The 15118-nt window shown below is 55.8% G+C and overlaps 3 protein-coding genes across 3 annotated transcripts; 2 read left to right on the top strand and 1 right to left on the bottom strand.

Moving 5' to 3' along the window:
- Positions 1 to 1427: 1427 nt before the first annotated feature.
- On the top strand, positions 1428 to 1922 carry GLRG_10106 (uncharacterized protein; the record flags this gene model as incomplete). The annotated part of the gene is made up of 1 exon (XM_008100791.1): positions 1428 to 1922. The coding sequence occupies one exon, from the start codon at positions 1428 to 1430 to the stop codon at positions 1920 to 1922; it is 495 nt and encodes a 164-aa protein (XP_008098982.1).
- Positions 1923 to 4122: 2200 nt separating this feature from the next.
- GLRG_10107 (major facilitator superfamily transporter) lies at positions 4123 to 5625 on the bottom strand (the record flags this gene model as incomplete). The annotated part of the gene is made up of 3 exons (XM_008100792.1): positions 4123 to 4217; positions 4270 to 5314; positions 5365 to 5625. The coding sequence occupies 3 exons, from the start codon at positions 5623 to 5625 to the stop codon at positions 4123 to 4125; spliced, it is 1401 nt and encodes a 466-aa protein (XP_008098983.1).
- A 6837-nt stretch (positions 5626 to 12462) lies between these two features.
- GLRG_10108 (uncharacterized protein) lies at positions 12463 to 14920 on the top strand (the record flags this gene model as incomplete). Its single annotated transcript, XM_008100793.1, has 4 exons — positions 12463 to 13053; positions 13121 to 13225; positions 13296 to 14667; positions 14721 to 14920. The coding sequence occupies 4 exons, from the start codon at positions 12463 to 12465 to the stop codon at positions 14918 to 14920; spliced, it is 2268 nt and encodes a 755-aa protein (XP_008098984.1).
- Positions 14921 to 15118: the final 198 nt, after the last annotated feature.

Consider the following 15118-nt stretch of genomic DNA (forward strand, 5'->3'; position numbering starts at 1 on the left):
GATTGGCAGACTTTCACCGAGAAAGATGTTGATTCCATAGGTCTGGCGAGAGTCGTTGCTGATGCTGGTGCTGATGTCGATGCATGCCAATGGGCCAGGGGAACGAACCATCAAACCACTTGGTCCGTGGTGTCATGGACCACGCCAGGCCTTCTCGTGGAGTTCGGGCCGGACGGAGCTACAAGCTGCGTGACGAGAATCGGGTTTTCCGCAGCACGCACAACGCCAGCTTGGTAAAATAAAATGCCGGGGACGGGTGGATGCAGTCAGCGAGCAGCACCACGCCACTGGTACGCGCGATGTGAGGCGAACTGCTGATGCTGCGTGACCTTGGGAACCTTGAACCTGGGTAAGAAGGGCTCACACCTGTCTGCGGGGAATGTCCGTCCAAATGCCCAGTCAGGCCGCCAATTCAGCGAACGTAGGTAGTGCGATGGCGGCTGACTGACACCACGTCTACACCAAGGCCCGCATCAGGCGGCAGCGGCGCCCGGTCAAGCGTTCTGAACGTGGCCTTGGACGAACTGGCTGCGCAGGAGGCAATACCCCTTGGGAATTGGGCCGAAGGAAAAAGCTCGGCGGGCCGGATATAGCTTTTCGTCATTCATCATTGGTCCAAGCATGGAACCTCGGCGCCCCCGTTGTCTCCAATTGGCCCCGGTAGATACCGGCAAGGTCCCGATCATCAAAGTGTCTCGCCTCAACTCGCCTGCTTTTCTGTCCTGGTCTGGTGTCCGTCTCTCTGTCCGGCTGCTAGTGTAGGTAATCTGCAGCAGTATGTCGCCCGCCGCTTTCAGTGATCCCAGTTCAAGTATCGCAGGTCGAACGCTTGTCTGCTGCTTGCAAGACGGGGAAAAAAAAGGACCTGGGGCCCCGTGGAAATCTGCAGGCTGCCCACCAGGGGTATCCCTCCTCCAAATGGCTCAGCTTGGCTCAATAGAGGAGAGAAATCTCCAGACCACGGCCACGCGCCACTCGACGCTCATCATTCATGGCGGTTCATGCCAGACAGCACAAGCAGGGAGGGCTGACAGGAGACACTGTCCCCGTCCCACGGCGACCCCACTTCTACGCCGAAGAAGCTCCCGTCTGCATCCACCATCGCCCACCCGGACGGGGGCCACCGAACATGCCGGAATTTGGAAAATGGAGAGACCTTGACCAAAGAAGAGGGAAAACCCGGGCGGAAAGTGTGCGCGTGCAACAGTGCTCGTGGAAAGAAACAAGGGGCAATGGTTTGCTGGGGTTACAGGGTGAGGATTTGGGGTGACGGACGGGGACCGACGGGGGAACAACTCAACAATTGCAGTGTGTCTGTCTGGTGAAGTGGGAAGAGGAAGAAAAATCCGCACTGCTGCAGAGGTACTTACTAGGACGAGCACTAGGAACACGACCGAGCAAAGGCCGTACCAAAATGAGGAGACCCCATGGGAGACCAGGAAGCTGCTCCTCCTTCTCCGGTGTCTCGGATCTCCGACTTTGCTTTTGACTTTGGATTGTCGATTACCGCCTTTGTGGTTGCTGCCGGTGGTCTTTTTCTTCGTCATGATTATGGCCATGGTCTTGTTGGCTTGGGGCATATCGTTGCCGTCGACCGCCAGCACCACCATCTCGTTGTCGCATGCACCGCCGTCCGCGCCCTTTCCATCACGCTGCGGCTGATGAAGCTGCTTCTGGCCATCGACATGCCGCCTTATTTCGTGACGTCGGCCCTGCCGCCGTCCATCGAGGTCTTGACAGCCAGTATCAAGACCGCCCGCGCGCCAATCGGCGCCTTGCCTCCGGATGTAGGCCGACAATGTGCCGGTGTTTGCTATATTCAAGATGCAGAAGTTCTCGCTGCGGGCGCGTCGCTGCACCTCACCGCGAAATCTCCCGCTAAAGGGGTTTTTTTACGTGTTCCTGATCGAAACGACGGCTAGATGAGTCTTTTCTTTTCTCTCTCTCCCCCCACACACTGTCTTCTTGCTAGGAGAGGCCAAAAAGCCCAGAACGGGCTCTGCTTCCGCAAAGACCGGTGAACGTCGCCCCGTGTGCAGGCTACGAGCTGCAGCGCAGCGCAACGTAGTAGCGTGCGCCTTTGCGGCGATTGCGCTGGGTGCGGGATAATGGCGGCGTAACGCTGGTTCTTCCGCTGAATTTCTTCCTCTCGGCCCTTTGGAGGAGACAGCACGCGTTCAAACGGCCCGTCTGTAATTAGTTTCCCGGGTGTGACGCTGCGAAAAGACGAAGAGGACCCAGGCCTGTTCCACTTCCAATGAGGTCATGAAATTGGGTTCCAGGAGCCAGGTGGGGAAGACGGCCCTGCAAGGGTGGTGCGCCAAAACTCTGGTGTCCTCGTGGGCGGTCTGTCGTGGAGTTATTTTCGTGGGTTCGTGGGTTGAGTGCCCGGCGGCAGGGTCTAGCGAGAATAAAGATCGGGCAGACGATTCTGGGTGTGCAGTATGGAGAAGTGTACGGAGAAAGTCGATGGAAGAGATCGCCGCCGTCTGCCGAGTCGCAGCACTGCTCGTGATGCTCGTGGGCCGAATCGCCTCAAACTCAGGGTTCTTCACGTCTGACGCCGGGTCTTGGGGGCTTTGGGTCTTGGACCTAGGCAGGCCGGTCGGAGGATTTCCAGAGTCCGAGTGGTTGTCTTTGGGACGACGGTTGGTGGCTTGTCTTGGTATTAATAAACCGGGCGCTCCCCGGGCTTTCGGCTGCGCTTTCTCTTGATTTCAGGTTTCAATGTCGCTCGGTCGCAGTCTTCTTTGTTGCAGTTGCTCCCCAGTTGTCGGCTGCAGTTCTATGTCATGCAACCGCCCAGAAGTGGTTTTTTTTAGGCCTGTCAGTCCTTGTCTGAAGAAGTTGGCAGATGCTGAGGTGAAGTGACGACGGTTTGCTTTGCCTGGCAAGTGTGCCGCGCCGGCCTAGTGTAGTCCACCTTGCCCTCGGGTCCGGAGACGTCAAGGTGCAGAATGAATCTTGGATGATATGCAATCGCTCTTCCCTGTCTCAATGACTGATTTCCCGGTTTGGGCTTTAGTCGTTTGGGTGTGCCTCAGCGGAGGTGGTGGTGGTGGTGGTAACGGTGAGATCTGATCGATGAGTCGCTCTCTCTGATTCGCCGGAAATGTTGTTCAACGAGTTTCCAGTGTATTTGACGCAGATCTCAACCCTTCGGGCGATAAGACAGACAACTCCTCGAGGGACGAGAACTGATGTCGTCGTACCGAGAAGGACAAAGAGGTGAAGAGGGACAACAGGGCGGCGATGTCATTCGTAAGATAACAAAGAGGAGGCTGGCTAGTGGTTCCTACGGTCTATTGACGCCGTCTCCCCATCCGCTCAAAGGGGGAAAGGAGGGGTTCTCTCGGGTGCCTCTTTCGGTTGAGAAAAGGCTTCTGAGGAGTGGAGGATGTGCCAGACTTGAGAGTCAATTGACCACTCAAGAATGCCGTCGAACCGTGGCAGGGTCCCGCCCAACTGTACGGTGTGTGTGTGCGCGCGTGCGCCAACTGCAGGCCGGGGTCTGATAATCCGGGTCGTTGAAGGACCTCCCAATCGCTGCCAGAGAAAAAGAGTGCCGTATTGGGCAGAGGGCTGGGATCTTGTGTTCCTCGCTGTCTGGAAAACAACACATACACGCGATATGGAAGAATCCGGAAATAATCATCAGCACTCCAGGAAAGAGGTACACAATGTTGGGAGCACCAAAGTAGTACTCGCGCAACGTCTCCCGTAAGGGAAGGAAGGGTCAATCAAACATCAACGGGTGTCCCTGCTCCCCCATCCCCGAGTCTACTGTCCGTCCCCGACTTATGGTTGGCGACAGTTCCCTGGTCATCAATATCCCTTCCAATTGGGGGAGCCTCACACACGAGCCAAACGGGACACATTGCTTCTTCATAACAAATTCCAGAATTTTCTAGACTAGCTGGCCCATGATGCCTGGCCGTGATTCCGGATATACATGCCCCATGCTCCATTCCCCATGCCATGCCATGCTATACGGACACGTTGCCAGATGCTACGGACCATACATTTCACCCCCTTTCTATGGTTTGTCTTCACGTCGGTGTGGGTTCAAGTCCAAGATGAAGCAGAGTTGGAACCCTGATGCCGTCTGATCTCGGTCCAATGTTACGCCGTTGGTTCAAAGGTCCTCTTGACTATGAAAAAGGACACCATAAGCAACATAGCACAAGTGAGGAAGACGCTGTTTCGGTGTCCGTCACCTGTTCTCATGTTAATTCATCATCGAAACCAGCTTTGCGCAAGAAAACTTACCCTCTTCATCCAGGCTGTGCGCCACGACAACGAAGACGTTGAGTGGTAGCCTCAGCAGGCTATACACACGCCCTCGTACGCCGTCCTCGACAACCTGGCTCTTCAGGAATGACATGCTCGGGAAGTATGCGCCGATGCTAGCTTCCACCAAACACAGCGCCCAGAACAGAAACATCTCGCTCTCGAATAGGACAGCCGCCGAGAGACAGCAGCTCACCATGAGCACCACAAGCATCAAGATCACCGAAGTCGTCTCCTTGGAGTGAGACTTGGTGTAGAGCGAGAAGAACGCCGAGCCCGCCATCATAGCACACATGAAGCTGGAGAAAATGAGTCCAAAGGGCAACTCCTCGTTTGAGCCAGCCCTCGTTCTCGCACTCTTGAGCGCTGCAGACCAGAAAAACACAAAGAGGTACATAGTACCCTCGAAGACGGTCGACGTCAGACCCAGCGATAGGATGCGCTTGTCGCCTATGATCATCTGGATCCCGCTCTTGACATCTCCGAGAGAGGATGTTGCCGGGCCGGCTTGCTTGGCCCCATAGTTCTCCTTCCATCTTCCCATGATCACCCACATGGCCATCGCGGAGCATGCCACGCTTGCCATGAACGGCCAGACACGGCCACCCAGGGCGTTGACCAGGACGTCACCGAAGATGCCAGAGGCAATCGCCACGATGGAGCTGATGGTGGTCATGTGACCGAAGATGGCGCCCAGCTTGAGCTTCGTCCGTGACAGACCACGCTGATTGTATTCTGTAATCAACCATGCTTCGAACACGCTGTAAAGAAGGGTGGTTGAGATGCCGCCGCAGAAGCGGCCGAGGAACAAGATGAAGAGGTTGTCGGTGAGCATCGTCAGGCAGGTAAAGATGTACGTGATGCAGTACGTGATACAGGCAAGACGACGGCCATATCGATCGGCGAGTTCGCCAGCAAAGGAGGCCGAAATGGCACCGGAGACGAAACCAGCAGCGTACAGCGCAGCGACAACCTTTTCGGGTATGTTCTTGTCGTACTTGTAGATGGCATAGATGTGCGGGCCCTATGTCGTTGTCAGCTTGGAACCACTACACCTGCAGTGCTTTCTGTTACCTGCAACCAATCAGCCGCCATTGCCAGAGCGTAGACGGGAAAGAAATCAAGCTGGAACTGCCGGACCGCGGCCTGCGACCCAGCGGGCTCCGTGAGCAGTTGAGAGAGCTCGATGTCGTGACCTTCAGCACCATCGTCAACAGCGGCCGCCTCCTGTTTCAGCTCTTCGATTGCCTCTTGCTCCTGGCGCTTGTACTGTTGATACAGCAGATACCCATTGCCCGCCGCGAAGGCGGCTAGGTTCAGCTGGTAGAAAGACATGTTGGAAAAGTGCCTTTCTGTGAGTGCGGAGATGTGAAGGCCAAACTGTTGCGGTTTGGGACGTCTGTGTAATATAATATGTCTGTCAGCGCGGCGAGATCAGCATTCCGCGATCCAAGCATAGCATGTGCTTCGTGTCTTGGGATATCCTGACATTCCACAGGTCTCAGCTGCCCTTTGGTCGACGGCGTCTAAGAATCAATGAAGGGGTCTCGAGGATGCTGTGGCGGTAGAGGGAGAAGAAAAAAGGTAAATGAAAATTCAGAGTAAGGGAACTGTGCCCTAGGAAAGAGGAAGGGGCTGGAATATGTCCCCCATCGTTCTTTCCAACTTTGGTCGAGCAGCCGTGACGGGCAATAAATGGCATCGATGGGCTGTAATGATGGCTGGAAACGGACTGACAGGAGACAAGCTCCCCAAACCTGGGACGCCATGCTCGCTCAGTTGGTCGGAGTGCTATTGAATCTGGAACACGGTCCCTGAGCTTTGTGCCTGTCGAGTCCTTGGTAGAGAGGTAGAGCTGGGCTGGTCCTGATATCCCGAGTTTAACCCAATGCACCATGCTTGATGATCCACACTGACCGGCCTGAGATGGAGGGGCGGTGACAATCCAATCGAAGCCACCCATAGTGTCCGACTTGGAATTCGTCCTACCTAGTAGTCCACGGCTACAGTAGTCGTAGTATTCACGCGGGGATGCGTTGGCTAGCAACTTCAACCAGGCCCGCGTCGTGATGGTTGCGGCCGGATCCATTCCACATGAACTAGAGGGAGTTACCGTGGAAGATGATAGGCCGGTGCCAGACGCTCCCTGGCAGTGCTGTATTACTCAAAACCCTCCCTCAAATGCCTTGACGTATTTACCTGCAGCTGCGCTGTTTGCATGCCGTGTGATTCCCTTGCACTGTGAATATGCATGTCAAGTCTTTACAAGTATTGCCTAGGAGTTCACAGTCGAGGAAAGGGGGGTGAAGCAGCAAGGGCTTCTCTGTCATCTTTGTCAAGCCAACCTTGACAGGTCTACTTCGTACTACTTATGAGTCCCTTGCGCGCCTCTTATGTGTACCTGCTTCGATCACGGCCACCTGTGTCTTGATGCACTCCAAGTGCTCAACTCCGGACTCATACTTGCGGAAGGATAGGTAGTCGGCAACCGACAACAACGACTAGGGCTCCCGAGGGTTCTCACCGGGCACATGCCGACGGGTCCACACCGTCGGCGCTCCGTCCAGTGTCCATTATAGTAAACACCCATGTCCGTGATGCATACATATATATATTATGGATCTCGCCGGAGCCAATCCGGGCTTTCAGAGTGCTCCGAGGGAACGCGTCCATCCAGCCAACGGCCCAGCAGAGCTTTGAGGCAGTGCTGAATGAGGGGGCTGGGGTCTGATAGAAAGCTATCTACTCCGTACATCGTACGTGATGTGACCCCAAGGATATCGCGCCAAAATGTCGGCAAAACCGAGAGCGCATGGGACCCTCGTCCCAGCGTTAGATGCAGGAATAAGAGAGCAACAGTTGTGAACCAGAGTCGATGCGCCGGGCCAATGTCGCTTCCAACGGAGGGCACTGGCAGTGAGTTCTGCGCTCGAGCCCGCCGGCACTCTATGCCGAATCGAAAGACACCGGCTTGTCGCCGTGTCGTCCGCTGATTGACGGACATGTCGGCAGGAAAACACAGCACTCACTGGCCGATTGTTGCTTGTTTCTGACAAGAATGCCTCGCATTGTCAGCTCTCGTACAGGTTGAGATTCGGCGAAGTACTCACCCTATACGGATGGCAGAATCGGGGAACGCTGCTAAATCCCCACGAGCTGGTGCGGCTGAGCTTGCCAACGCCGATCAGTGGACGAAGCCAGTAAGGATGCACCCTGTCGGGCCTGGGTACCAGACGCATGCGGGGCTCAGCACGCCTGCTGTGCTACGCCTCGCGGCGCCCTGGCTGTCCCATTGACAACTGTAGCATGGGATTGACCCGTGTCATGAGGTACGTGCCGGGGTTCCTCTCGATGGTCGAGCAGTGGCATCTCTAGCTCACGCACTTTGTACGAGGATAGCTTGAAGGCGTCGTCTATGGCGTCGATGCGGTCCAGCGGGTTGCCGTCACAACCGATACCGGCAAGGCTTTCTCTTCCGCCAGATGAGCGGGCGGCCTCCCGTACCACACGTACAAGTGTAAGAGGTGAATGGGCGGGATTGTAGGGGCCCGAATGGCGGATGGCAACACGAAGTGCGAATACCCAGCCGCCCTCGGGAAATGGTGGATGACAGGACGGATCCTTTGCAACGGTCCCCCACCTTTGTTGGGAGGTTTGGACTTGCGTGCCGCCCTCGTCTTCGAAGGGCGTTCTTCTCGGCCGAGGGATTTTCTGTGGGTGGGAATCGAAAGATGATTTGGCGTGTCATCAGCGTCTGTTTCAGCATCCCAGTATGTGTGAAATGACAGTTCCCAAACAACAAGGTCGGACACAGACTCTCGTTTGCGGGTAATCAATCGAGCTGCAAGGCCAACGGGAGAGTGACTAGGTTAGTTCCATGGTTTCCATCTCGTCTTTCTTCAACCAGAGAACATGGAATGGAAAACCCTGAAGAATGGGGAGGGACTCGGAGTCGGGAGGGGCATTTGGGGTGCCTGACAGGTGAGCGGCAGGACAGGCCCAACCTAATCTGGCGGGGTAAGCACGACAGACGACGAAAGAAAAAGAGGGAAAGAGCAAAAGAGAATATCCGAGGGCGATAGTTACAGTACACCTCCCACCCCCACTTTCATCTGCCCTCTCTTTTGTTCCAAGATAAAAGAACCGGACCGAGGGCAAAGACGGACTGTTACACAGTTTGTTTAATCAAACATGAGGTCACAGGCAATCAGTTAGCTGTAACGCCAATCCAACAGGTCAGGTCCTCGGAGTTGGGGTCATGGGCACGAATCCTTGAGAGAAGGAGGGATGGAAAGCACACCCCGGCAGGTTCAGAACTTCAGCGTCCAGACCAGCCGCATGCAGACCAAGGAAAGTCCTACGCGAAAAGTCCTACATCTCTAGTGTACCTAGGTATACAATGGTGTACCTACCTTATACTAGGTAGGTATTACTACATATACACATGCGTCCCGTTCCCCAGCCTGTGAGACTCTCTTGACGGGCCGTCTCTTATCCCCTCGTTTTGAGTCGCTCGTGCCCCACGTTATGCTGATGCCCCACCCCGGCCAGCTGGAAGAAAACCTAAACCTGTTCATTGGCGACGACGAAACATAGACTACTACCGGAACCTTGTATTTCTGGTGCTAACAGTTTCGTGAGAATATCATGGTTGGTCGCTCGTCTTTCTTCTGCTGTGCCTCATGACACGCACAAGGAACCGACCTCACTGATGGCTTTGCAACAAACCGTGGGTTCCCCGGCGAGCTTTCCACCGACTTCTCTGGCCTGCCGGGTTGCGGTCGAAGACCGACGTCGAATAGATGGGTCGTCGGAGCGGTTTGGCGGGCTTACTGGGTCCTCCCAGTCACGTCTTCGGTCGCAGACCGACAAACAAGCAAGCCTACGGGGCGCTGTCTTGCGATGTCCCGACACTGACAAAACAGCTACCCGCACACCGAGAGCACCATCCCCGGCTCTCGGCGGGACTGGAAAGAAAGGAGGTTGGGGCAGAAAATCCCATCCCCACGGCTCTTGTGCCGGTTTGTTACAATCTGACGGGAGCGGCAGGGTTGAGGACTCTTCGTCGGCATCGACATAGTGAGCGAAGAGGGGGGTTTGGGTCTGCTCCCCTCGGCCGTAGTCGGAACGGGCTGATGGTGGTTGTGGTGGTGTGGGCTCGCAATGCTTCCTCTCCATTGATGAGTCCGTCTCACTAGATGCTTGCATCTCTTGTTTGAAGACCATCCGGGGTTGAGACACACAGCTTCAGCTCTCAGGTACGGCCTCAGCTAACCATCTGCCAGCCTCAGGCCACTAGTGCTGTGACTGGGCGAGAGTCTGTATATCGAAGACGGGGGAATTCGCAGACCAAGAATGAATGCCGTCTAAGATACAATGTCGTCCGATATTTGCCGTCTCTCTTGACGTGGGCAGGAGCAGCGTCAAAGGCCGGTCTCGAGATGCCTCGTGTGGAAAGCTGTCGATGCTAGCGTCCCCATCTCCTTGTCCCAGATCCCAGACAATGACAACGGCAATGGGGGGACGGGACGAAACACCTTCGGTGATCTGTTAATCTGACCGCATAAGAGACGACAATCCGACAGCCGCGAAGTGTTCCGACATGCAGATATAATGAGCGCTGTCCACACTACCTACCTATAGCTGGCAACGAACGACATCGAGCCGAACCTGGACGGGTAGCTGAGGCAGGAGGGAGATGTAGGCAGTACCTACGTACATTGTACTTGGGCTGTACCAACATACGAGTCACGGTACGAAACAGAGAGCAGTAGCAGTAACAGCGCGCAGCAGCATCCTACGGATAATTCTCCTTCCCCACCGCACCTCACTGCTCATCTGACGCCTTGCCGGCAGCAGGCCAGTCTAATCCAGCATCGTCCAATCAAAGGGCGGGATTGGACGGTAGCCTCAGCCTTACACTGCCCGGATGGCAAGCCGGGGGAGGGGTGTACAGGTACAGGTACATACACCTGCAGGCTTCGCTTTAGTGTTAGGTAGTGCCGTCAGCTGCTAGCACAGTATCGGTAATCTAGGTACTGTAAGAGCAGCAGCCACCGGGCCATCCTGCAGCCCTAGCCCCCGTGTGGTTACTCCCTACCCACGGAATCAAGGCGCAAAGATACGCCTGCCTCGGACAGCACACAGTACAGTACACAGAGAGAGCACAGGGCAGCAGCGGCGCCATCTCATCCCGCTCCAACACCTCTCCAAAGCTACTGCAGAAGCAATGCAGCAGCAAAACTTGCGACCGCGCAAACAAAGCTGGGTAAATCCTAGTAGAGGAAAGTAGTAGAAAAAGGGGGGCATCAGGACGGACCGAGAAAAGGGAGGCAAAAGAAGGGGTCAGATAGGAAAGTTGGAAGGAAGGAAGGAAGAAAGAAAGAAAGAAAGAAAGAAAAGCAGGGCCTGGCGACGAAGAGCACAGCCAGTTGGCAAAGCAAACCCGTCTCGTCTCTGGCTGATCTGATCCATCAGCCCAACCGTACGGACCTGAACCTAGGACTTGGGCCAGGGCTGTACAGTCAGTCTGTGTCAGTGTCCTACAGCCAGCAGCAACCGCCAGAGGCTCAGTTTCTCTCTGTGTTGTGGCCCTGTTTCTTTCTTACATGCACACACTTTCTTTGTCTCTCTATCCCTATCCTCTCTTCTCCCGCCTCCCGCCTTCAACCTCTGGCGTCGAGTCTCCCATCCAGTCAGTCTTCCAGTTTCAGTTTCTGAGCATTCACCAGGCTCTCACATGTGCCGCAGCCGTTCAGATCAGATCCCTTGTTCTTGTTACCCTCCGCTGCCTGCATAAACCGGCGCCTGCTTACCTGCTCGTACGCTTGCCTAATTGCCAGCTCGTCTGTCCTCGTTTTTATCATCAATCTTTCTGTGCATCATCTTGGCCTCCCTCCTCCTCCACCTCCTTCTTCTCTTCTAATCGCCTGTCCTCGCTTTCTCGGCATTATCAACCCAAAACGCACAATTACTAATACCGACAGCTGAACTGTGAAGTCTCTGCCGCTTACAACGGACAAGTCACCAAATCACTAAAAAAGGTACATATCAACATACGTCTTAGATTTTGCTGCAACTGTTACCGCTACCACACCTCCCCCCCCCCCCCCCCCCTGTCTCTACTTCCTTTCATATTATCACTCCACTTCACCTGAATGATTGAAAAAGGAGCGAGAGAAAGAGAGAAGGAGAAAACCCCACACCCACCTGTTTCCGTCCCAGCCGCTCGCTCGTTTCGCAGTCGCTGCCCGCAATTGCAGTCTCCCGTCTCCACTCTCGATTCTGCTCTCTACGCCGTCTTCGTTGTCGGCCCAGATAATCGCATCTGCTGCCATTGCTTCTTTCCACTCACCTAAGGTATTTTGCCTAGGTACGACACAGCAACAGATCAGAGCTGTGCTCCGTTTCTGTACCAATCTCTATCCCTTTCCGCACCGTATCATCCCCAGAAACAGCGTCTTCATTGAAACGCGCCCGGGGCGGCCACACAATTACTCTACTTTGCCGACCTTACCTTAGGTATCTCAACGCCGGAGACCAGCCCACGTTTTCACGCTCCACCCCCCCCCCACCAAAGTTCCCTCGAATCAACCTGAGCCGTGGCCTAGCAGCGCATTTCTATTTTCTTACTCTTTCCCTCCGGCCCCCCTACCCTTTCCCCCTCCCTCGCCGCCCTCGTCCTGTCAAGCGTCAAGTCGCAAAACCTCGGACCCGTCGCAGCAGCTGAGTCCTAGAGTCCTCCCAGTCCCCTTCAGGTCCCCAAGTCATCATTTTCCCCCCTTAAGAATCCTGACTTGCGGCCTTGTCGACTGAGGAACGGACTGACTAACTCCCACCTCCCGACCTATCTGGGTTCCAATCCCTCTCTCTGTCTCTCTCTCTCTCTCTCTCTTCCTCTCTTTCTCGGCCACCCCTCCCCCCTCCCCCTCCCCAATCCCCCGAATTCGACACCCCAGCCGCAACCCACCAGCCGCAGCACCAAGTCCTAAAAGTCTAAGCCCAGGCCATCATCCCGCCTCCGATTACCACCACAACCTTTCCGCCAACTTACTGGAACAGCACCGCACCGCCGCCGACGCCCGCAACCCAAACCGATATACCCTCTGCTCATCCTGCCCACCAGGGCCCTCGCTCTTCTCCCCTCCTTTTCCCCTCCTCCAGTATTCCCTTATGAGCTTTTCCAACTCCCGCCTGAAAGGCTTTGGTTTCGGTAAGCGCAAGTCAACTGCCAGCATCCAAACGCCCGATCCGAATCACACTACCAGCCCGACCCCTCCTCCACAAGGTGGCCATCCTTCCGGTGCCCCTCAAATACCGCAACAGATTCCCCTCCGACCAGGCTCCATCGCCTCGACATCCTCCGCCTCGATCGCTCCGATGAATCATTCAGGCCCCGGTAACCGTCCCCCGAGCTATTCGGCCAACTACCCTCCCGGCGGTCCTCCTCCCATCGGTCGTACCAGTCCCATGACCGGTCAAGGTCCGGCTCGCACCCCGCCCAGCCAGATGGTTGGCGGCCCTCCGCCCATCAACACCGGTGGCGCTCCCGTCGCCGGCTACCCGCCTCAGCTCCCTCCTGTCGGTGGTCAAGGACATCCGATGGGCGGTCCTCCTCAATACGGCGGCGGCGGCGGCGGTTACCCTCCCCCGGGCCCCCCTCAAGGGGGAGGGCCCTTGGCGCAATACCAGCGTGGAGGCAGCGCGGCCGAGGTCGAGGGAAACAGCAGGAGTAAGGCTCAGCTGATTGTCGGAATCGATTTTGTACGTAGCTCGCCGAGTCGGAAACCCTTCGTGGTGCTTTGGAGTTGGTTGCTGACGTGAGCGATAGGGCACCACTTTCTCTGGCGTGGCTTTTGCCTTTGCCACGAACAACGAAGCGAAGGAGGACATTATTACGGAATGGCCCGGCGCTGGATCATACACGAAGCAAAAGGTTGGCAATACCCTTCCCGTATACCCTCACCCTGGCCTTTCCGGCTTTGGCTAACCGCCATTTGTTGCAGATCCCCACGGTACTCTACTACGACCAGTACCAGAAGGTTGTTGGCTGGGGTCCTGATATTGCCGATGCCCTTGCGCCTACTGGATATCCGAAGCCCGGCGTGCAAAAGGTCGAGTGGTTCAAGCTGCAGCTTATGCTGTCCGGCAACACTTATATTGACCCCATCAACCTGCCCCCTCTGCCTCCTGGCAAGTCCGAGATCGATGTCGCCGCCGACTACCTCTTCAAACTCCGCCAGGCGATGCGTTCTGCCCTGCAAAAGACTCTCGGTGAGGTCTTCAACCGCGAGGAGCGCAATATCCGCTATTACCTGACCGTACCTGCCATCTGGAATGACGCTGGCAAGGCCGCGACCAGAGCCGCCGCTATCCAGGCTGGCTTCCTGCGGGACGAGAACGACAACCGCTTAACGCTGGTTTCTGAGCCAGAGGCCGCCGCCATCTTCTGCTCCAAGACGGGTCTTTTGAACCTAAAGGTGCATGACGCCGTGCTGATTGTCGATTGCGGTGGTGGTACTGTTGATCTGATTGCGTACGAGGTCGAGGAAGAAAACCCCTTCACGGTGGCCGAGTGCACGGCAGGATCCGGTGACTCTTGCGGTTCGACAGCGTTGAACCGCAACTTCAGCAACATCCTGCGTACCAAGATTCGCAAGATGAAGCTGCCTGACGGGTCCAAGACCGCAGGCCGTGTATACGCCAAGTGCATCATGGACTTTGAGAACCGCATCAAGGCCGACTTCCGTAATAACGGGCAGAAATGGGCTGTAGACGTCGGCATCGAGGCCGAGTTTCCCGAGGCGGGTATCGAGGAGGGTTACATGACCTTCACCAACGAGGAGATTCTGCAGTGCTTCGAGCCCGTTGTTAACCGCATTCTGGAGCTCGTCAGAAATCAGATCATCGCCATCCAAGCCCAGAACCGCACGCTGCAGAACATTCTCGTCGTCGGTGGTTTCGGTGCCTCGGAGTACCTCTTCCAGCAGATCAAGCTCCACGTGCCTCCTCAGTTTCAATCCAAGGTTGTTCGCCCTATGGACTCGGTCGCCGCTATTGTCAAGGGTGCAGTCACCGCCGGTATTACGGAGCGTGTCGTCACCCACCGTGTCGCCCGTCGCCACTACCTCATGGCCACCCTGCAGCCCTTTAAGGAGGGTTACCACCCAGAGGCCTACCGTGTGCCGTCCCTCGACGGCAAGGACCGCTGCAAATTCACACGGCAGATCTTTGTACAGAAGGGCCAGAAGGTCAAGATTGGCGAGCCCGTCAAGGTTTCCTTTTTCCGACAAGTCGCCCCCGGTGCCACGCTCATGTATGAGGATATTCTGTACGCCTGCGACGATGATGTCTGCCCCGAGTACACCAAGGATCCTCGTAAGTTGCATCGCGTTGCCATTGATATGTTACTGCTAACACACACCCCTCAGGTATCAAGGAAGTCGTTACCCTCACCTCGGATCTGTCCCGCAAGAACCTCGAGAAGGATTTTGAGAGGATGGACACGCCACAGGGCACATTCTACCGCGTTTACTTTGACATCTACCTGACACTGGACGGGTCCGAGTTCAGCGCAGAGCTTGTCTGCCAGGGCGAGGTCATGGGCCGCTGCAGGGCGCGTTTCAGGTAGAGACGGCAGGGGCGTAATGGAAAGAGAAGAAAGATTGATAATGTTTGCCGGTTTACATTGGGCATTTCGTTTCCATACACTCGGATGATACCTCGAAAAGGTGAGGGAGACGGGAAGGACAGCCAAGGCTAATAATAGCCAAGAGTATATATCACGAAAAGACCTCCCAGACAGATGACTGGAAGGCGAGGGTGGGAC

The sequence above is a fragment of the Colletotrichum graminicola genome, assembly GCF_000149035.1.
Source record: "Colletotrichum graminicola M1.001 genomic scaffold supercont1.56, whole genome shotgun sequence".
Classification (NCBI taxonomy): Eukaryota; Fungi; Ascomycota; class Sordariomycetes; order Glomerellales; family Glomerellaceae; genus Colletotrichum; species Colletotrichum graminicola.